The sequence below is a fragment of the Babylonia areolata genome, chromosome 23, assembly GCF_041734735.1.
Source record: "Babylonia areolata isolate BAREFJ2019XMU chromosome 23, ASM4173473v1, whole genome shotgun sequence".
Lineage (NCBI taxonomy): Eukaryota > Metazoa > Mollusca > Gastropoda > Neogastropoda > Buccinidae > Babylonia > Babylonia areolata.
Genome location: NC_134898.1, coordinates 11,437,362 through 11,445,018, shown reverse-complemented (window position 1 = coordinate 11,445,018; position 7,657 = coordinate 11,437,362). Strand labels below are relative to the sequence as shown.

Below are 7,657 nucleotides of genomic sequence, written 5' to 3'. Positions count from 1 at the left end.
TCGCTAAGTGCGTACTGCACACGGGTCCTCGGTTTATGGTCTCACCCGAACGACTAGCACCCAGACCACCAGTCAAGGTAAAGACGACGGGGGAGCATACGTCCTAGTCCGTGTATGGGTCTCGAACCTTAGTCGAGTGCTTTACCAATCAGGCCATCGCACCATTGCCATTGGAGGCCACCGCCATAATGATAGTCTACGACAACAACGGCGATGATGACGACGACAATGATGATGATGGTGAGCTCGCTTGATTTTGACGCTGTGTTTTTCCATCTCCTTCATCATCATCAGTATCATCGTCATCATCATCATCATCATTATCATCATCATCATTATCATCGTCATCATCATCATCATTATTATCATCATCATCCCCGAAAACGGAATATGGCTGCCTACATGGCGGGGTTAAAACGGTCATACAAGTAAAAGCCCACTGGTTCGTGGGCTGCAACTCCCACGTTCACTCGTATGTACACGAGTACGAGTGGGCTTTCACGTGTATGACCGTTTTTACCCCCCGCCATGTAGGCAGCCATACTCCGTATAACCCATACCGCTCAGGGGCTTCGAAAGGAGAGTGCGCGTTCTGGTAGGCCATGTAGATGAAGAAGGGCCTCCTGGCCGCCCGACTGGCGCTGTTCCTGAGGATCTGGACGACCCGTGCCGTGTGCAGCTCCGTGGAGTACTGCCCGCGCTTCTCCCAAGCCACTCGCCCGTTGTCTCGGAAATCGTACGTGTTCTTCCCCATCCCTGCAGGCCACAACAATGCGGGAGAGTTTGTCTGTGTGGTTATCCCCATGTCTGTGTTCCTCCCAAAGATCTGTTTCCACCCCCCAACCCCTCATGTTTTTGATGGGTTTTTTTCACGGGCGCAATAGTCGAGTGGTTAAAGCGTTGGACTGTCAATCTGAGGGTCTCGGGTTCGAATCACGGTGACGGCGCCTGGTGGGTAAAGGGTGGAGATTTTTACGATCTCCCAGGTCAACATATGTGCAGACCTGCTAGTGCCTGAACCCCCTTCGTGTGTATATGCAAGCAGAAGATCAAATACGCACGTTAAAAATCCTGTAATCCATGTCAGCGTTCGGTGGGTTATGGAAACAAGAACATACCCAGCATGCACACCCCCGAAAACGGAGTATGGCTGCCTACATGGCGGGGTAAAAACGGTCACACACGTAAAAGCCCACTCGTGTGCATACGAGTGAACGCAGAAGAAGAAGAAGAAGATGGGGTTTTTTGGGGTTTTTTTTGCTGTCCTGCCACCTGCTCCGTTTCAGTGGTACTACTCCCACGCCGCTCATTCCGAGTCACCCATACACGGCCACACCCGGATTCGTCCATCGCATTCCCAGCGTCGGCAGTCCACAGGGAACCATCGATGTTAGGTCGCCAGGAGGCCACACACCAGAGGAGACCCTGCACTGCTGCTGAGTCACTTCGGTGGTGTTCAGTGGTGCCTGTTCTGATTTAACTTTCTTAGGACACCACCTACTAAGCCCCCTACTGACGACAATAATGGCTTAGTCGCGGAGCCAGACTGAGTGAGCGTCCCTCCCAGCGTGGAGACCGCCACCACGTCCCTCAAACGGCAGTCCCCCCATGAGTCCGCCGACACTGAAGACCTTGACAAGTCTCACCCCAAGCACGGAAGTGGAGGGGTATCGAAAGTGAGGTCAGGATGACAGCAGGGCATGAAAAGCCACAGACTTTGGGATTTTTTTTACACCCCCCCCCCCCCCCCCCCGCCCCCCGGTTTATGTTCCCTCCCCGAGGTCTATGCCACCACCACCCCCAGGAATATGTAACCCCCCCCCCCCCACCGCCTCCTCCCCCTCCCCCCCCTCCCCCCACAACCGAACTATGTTTTCTCAGTTGGAAAAGGAAGTAAATACCGCCGAGACAGGAGACAGGAGAAACAGTTCATGTTCTGTACAGGTCTAAAATTCCCCCCAGGCTGATGCTGTGATGCGCAAAACGCTATGTCTCAATATTGTCAAAACAGTCCTATTAGCAAGTAGAAGTCAGTTTTAGTATTTTTCTGATATGAAAAAATAAATGAAAGTAATACATATCAAAGTATAGATAGATTTTCACGCACTTATGCACACGCACGTACGTATGCACACACACACACACACACATACACACACGCACGCACGCACACACGCATACACTTATACTCTGGAACCATTACCATTATATTCATACGCCACCATCCTCCAAACTCAATCTCCTCATGCACCCCACACGTAAATAACAAAAAGCCCGCACACACACACACACGCACGCACGCACACACACACACACACACACACACACACACACACACACACGCACGCACGCACACACACACACACACACACACACACAAACACACGCACACATACTAACACTAACACTAACGCTAACATTATTAACACTGAGACACAGACACGCACTCACACATATTTTTTCACACGCGCGAATACGCGTAGCAGAAGAAAGTGGCGTGTTTGTTGAAGCGATGTAAATGTGACTGGGCAGATGTAGGACCCCCCAGGGATGGTCAAAATAATCTCTGTTCACTCGAGACTTTTGGTCACATACCATTAGCGTAATGTTGTTTCTACAGCATACTAACCGTGCATAATATCGGTAATTTGTGAGTCGTTTGGAGGGAACCGGGGAACATTTCAGGAGCTGGCATTTTTTGTTAGTTTTATGGCAGACATATTTATTTACTCTTTTACACATAACATACTCTTTTCTCACACACACACGCACACATACACACGCCCGCGCAAGAACGACACACACACACACACACACACACACACACATACACACACACGCCCGCGCGCGCGCACACACGCACACATACACACACTCTCTTTCTCACAGAAATAAGCAGACATATGACGACAGACAGGAACACAGAAACAGAGAAACATCAAGACACACACACACACACACACACACACACACACACACACACACACACACAGAGAGAGACAGACACAGAGGGGGGGGGGGCTGGGTGGGGAGCTTTGGAGAAAGGGCGAGAGCGGGAATCGAACCTACACCCACAAGGACTCTGTATTGGCAGATGTGTGTCTTGTCCATTTACCACCTTCCTTCCTTCCAATGGTGATGATGATGATGATGACGACGATGTTGCTGATGATGGCGATTATGATGATGATGACGGTGATAATGATGATGCTGCTGCTGCTGCTGTTGATGATGATGATAATGATGATGATAATGATGATGATGGTGGTGGTGGTGGTGGTGGTGAGGATGATGATGATGATGACGATGATGACGACGACGACGATGATGATGATAATGATGATACTGATGATGATGATGATGATGATACTGATGATGACGACGATAATGATGATGATGATGGTGATGATGATGATGGGGATGACGACGATAATGATAATGATGATGGTGATGATGATGATAATGATGATGGTGATGATGATAGTGATGGTGATGATAATGATGATGATGATGACGACGACGATAATGATGATGATGATGCATCATCACTAGGTAAGGATAAATGTTAAGGGTGCCATAGTCTTCTAAGGCCGTTGGAGCTGTGACGTCATAATTATCCATTGCACAGGAAGGCTGGGCCGACATCTTCTCTTTCCGTCGATTTAAGCAAACCTGACGAAGTCAAGTGCCCATTCACATACATCTTCTGCGACTACCACTACCACTGATGTTGATAATAATAATAATAATATAATAGAAATGATAATTATTGTTACTACTATCATTATTATCAGCAGCAGTAGTAGCAGCAGCGGAAGCAGTAGTAGTAGTAGTAGTAGTGGTGGTGGTGGTAGTAGTAGTAGGAGTAGGAAGAGGAGGAGGAGAAGAAAGAGGAGGAGGAGGAGGGTATGTAAAAGGGGTCTCCGTCTGTCTCTGTCGTGCAATGGACTTCCGCCTAATGTGCTTCACACTTTGGAGTTTGAACGGCGTCTGCGATGGCTGAACAGCATCCTCTGTTAGTGTTACAATCCTGACATCGGAAACCTGATGGAACTTGATCAGCGGCAACATGTGCCTCGCTCCACTTTTTTTTTTTTTTTTATTTTTTTTTTTTACTCCACTGCGGAGAAAGGTAGCAGAATGGTTAAGACGCTTATTCCCCCCAAGCCCCCCCCCCCCACCTCCCTCCCTCTCCCCCTATACAGTGTCCGTGAGAGTCTGGGTGGTACCAATCCCGGTCTCGCCAATTCTTCCAAGTTTGACGAGAAAATCGAACTGAGCGTCTTGTCATTCGGATAAGACGATAAACCGAGGTCCCGCATACAGCACGCGCGCACTTGGCGCACCGTAAAACAACCCATGGCAGCATAGGTGTTATCCTCTGGCAGAACTTCTACAGAAGGAATCTACTCTGATAGGGGTAGAATCATGTCACTGTAAATAGACTTATCGCTAAAATACGCACTAGAGCGGTTCCTAACTCCACGGTGAATTCCATATACCGAGGAAAACATTCTCTCAAACTGTTAGCAAACTTAGCGCTGCACAGATCGCCTCGTGCATCCCGGCCCAGGCCTGTGGACCTGACCCTCTTCACTGCCTCAGACTGATGGCTGGCACGACCCACCTGCACCTTGTCCAGCCTCCATACACCCTGGACACAGCTCAGGCAGCACGGGTAGGGGTGGGGGGGGGGAGTCCTGATTCTTCTGTCGTGTTTGGAGCAGGTTGTCTACGCTAGGCTGTGAACAAAACACGCACAGACACAGACACACAAACACACACATGCACGTACACACGCAAGTATGGACAGATATAAGAAAGCAAGTTTTGAACAGCTTCCGCGCTGTTTATTTTATTATATATATATATATATATATATATCCTTTGAGTCACGTAGCAAGAACGTCTTGTGCAGAGTACGGTTAGAACCACAGAGGATAATTGCGTTAATCTTGATTATTATGTCTTAACCTATTACCCACTGGTCTGTTACTAGTGTGGCTGCCACAGGATGTTTTTGTGTTTTTTTTTAGTTCTGTGTTGGCATGTTCTCTAATGCTGTATTGTTTACAATGTGGCTGTGTTGGCATAGCTTTCAACTAGAAATTAATATCGGTAGCGTAAGCAGCACTGACTTGAAGTTGTGTACCTTGTGAATGGAGAGAGTTACCACTCTTTACTATTTGTTAATCATATCTTTCAACGTTGCAATGTTGGCATGTTTTTCATTGAGCTATGTTGTCGTCTTTTCCAATGTTTCTGTGTCAGCATATCTTCCAGTGTGGCTATGTCTGCATGATTTCTAATGCTGCCACTTTGACACAACAATGTTCCAATATAACATGCTTTGCAATGTTGCTATATTTGCAATGTTTCCCAATGTAAATGCTTTGCAATGTTACTATGTTGGCACGTTTTCCAGTGTAACATGCTTTGCAATGTTGCTATATTTGCTACGTTCCTCAATGTAAAAGCTTTGCAATGTTACTGTGTTGGCACGTTTTCCAGTGTAACATGCTTTGCAATGTTGCTATATTTGCTACGTTCCTCAATGTAAAAGCTTTGCAATGTTACTATGTTGGCACGTTTTCCAGTGTAACATGCTTTGCAATGTTGCTACATTTGCTACGTTCCTCAATGTAGATGCTTTGCAATGTTACTATGTTGGCACGTTTTCCAGTGTAACATGCTTTGCAATGTTGCTACATTTGCTACGTTCCTCAATGTAAATGCTTTGCAATGTTACTATGTTGGCACGTTTTCCAGTGTAACATGCTTTGCAATGTTGCTATATTTGCAATGTTTCCCAATGTAAATGCTTTGCAATGTTACTATGTTGGCACGTTTTCCAGTGTAACATGCTTTGCAATGTTGCTATATTTGCTACGTTCCTCAATGTAAATGCTTTGCAATGTTACTATGTTGGCACGTTTTCCAGTGTAACATGCTTTGCAATGTTGCTACATTTGCTACGTTCCTCAATGTAAATGCTTTGCAATGTTACTGTGTTGGCACGTTTTCCAGTGTAACATGCTTTGCAATGTTGCTATATTTGCTACGTTCCTCAATGTAAATGCTTTGCAATGTTACTATGTTGGCACGTTTTCCAGTGTAACATGCTTTGCAATGTTGCTACATTTGCTACGTTCCTCAATGTAAATGCTTTGCAATGTTACTATGTTGGCACGTTTTCCAGTGTAACATGCTTTGCAATGTTGCTATGTTGGCTGCGCTTTCCAGTGTAACATGCTTTGCAATGTTGCTATGTTGACTGCGCTTTCCAGTGGGGCTGTGTTGGTGGTACGCTACTCAAAGCGATCATTGACATAAATCATTTTCCAATGTAACAACACACGTCGGGCATCCCTTGCAATGTGACAATCATTTTCCCCATCGTGGCTATTTCGGCATCGGAGCAGCGTCCTTTCCAGCGTCGTTGCCTGTCGTAGCACCTGGCTTCTTCTCCTGCTTCTTGCCTCTCAGCCGCTGAAGCATCCTCTGCTGGCGCAAGGACCTCTGGCGCTCCCTGGCCACGCTGCGGGCGTACAGGAGGGGGTTGGTGGCGGGGGCGAGGGGCGTGACGAACATGGTCACGCCCAGCACCACCAGGCCGGAGGACAGGGAGGGGCCCGAGGCGGCAAGCAGGTGCGTGACGCTGACCACCAGCCGACACACGCCGTTGGCGGCACACACCGGCAGCAGCCTGCGGGCTACGTCCAGGTCGGCGGAGAACGGCGTGGCGTCCAGGAAGTAGCGCGGGTTGGACTTGATCTTGAAGTACACGTAGCCCTGACCCGCCCCCACCAGGCTGAACAGCAGCACGTGCAGCACCCCGGACACCCCCGTAATGTAGTCGGAGGAAGGGTAGGGGTCCTCCTTGATGTCCGGCAGAAGGGTGCAGATGCCCAGGTGGGAGTACCCGGCTCTGAGGGAGGACGGGGAGATGAGAGGCAGGACGGCCATCACCAGCCCCAGCACCCAGGCCGCCGCGCAGATGAGGTGGAAAGTGCCGGGGGACAGGCGGGAGTGGAGCGGGTGGTTGTGAAGGGCTAGCACCCTGTCCAGGGTCAGCAGGACGATGAGGAGGACGGAGACCTCCCGAGACAGGGTGGAGAAGACCCCGGCGATGTGGCACCCCAGGCTGTGCCTCCAGGCCGTGTCCATCCATAGGTAGCTGCCCCGGTACAGCTTCTCCGCCGTCAGGATCATCAGCAGGTACAGCCCGGTCATGAAGTCCGACAGGGACAGGTGGCTGATCAGCACCCCGTGACTAGACAGGCGACCCGACTTCTTCAGGAACACCCGGAACACGAACATCACCATGTTGCCCACCAGCGCCAACACGGCGTAAACCACCGTGACGTAGATGCGGACGTTGGAGCCAAGCAGCGAGTGACACGTCGACAGTTTGTGGTCTGGAGCTTGACAAAAGTTGAGGTTGAACCCTGACGGCAGAACAGTTCCACAGCAAACTCGGAACGTGTCGGCCAACACGCTCTGTAATCTCGTTGAAAACTTCAGCACGGTTTTAGGGAAATATTCCAGAGGACACCCTCTCAAATCCAATAGTTTTAACTGCTTCAGCGCACGAAAATCGTGACTCATGCGATTGACTCCACAGTGAGACAGGTTTAATGTTTCCAGATTGGGGAAT

The 7,657-nt window shown here is 49.1% G+C and overlaps 1 protein-coding gene across 1 annotated transcript in view; it reads right to left on the bottom strand.

Moving 5' to 3' along the window:
• Positions 1-6,397, bottom strand: part of LOC143298285 (arylsulfatase I-like) — a 17,136-nt gene extending 10,739 nt beyond the window's left edge. The window contains exons 1-3 of the mRNA XM_076611103.1: positions 6,359-6,397; positions 4,525-4,654; positions 561-756 (exon numbers count right to left, since the gene is read on the bottom strand). Of these exons, the coding sequence (XP_076467218.1) occupies positions 561-756; positions 4,525-4,654; positions 6,359-6,397 (365 nt within the window). The remainder of the gene's footprint in view (positions 1-560; positions 757-4,524; positions 4,655-6,358) is intronic.
• Positions 6,398-7,657: the final 1,260 nt, after the last annotated feature.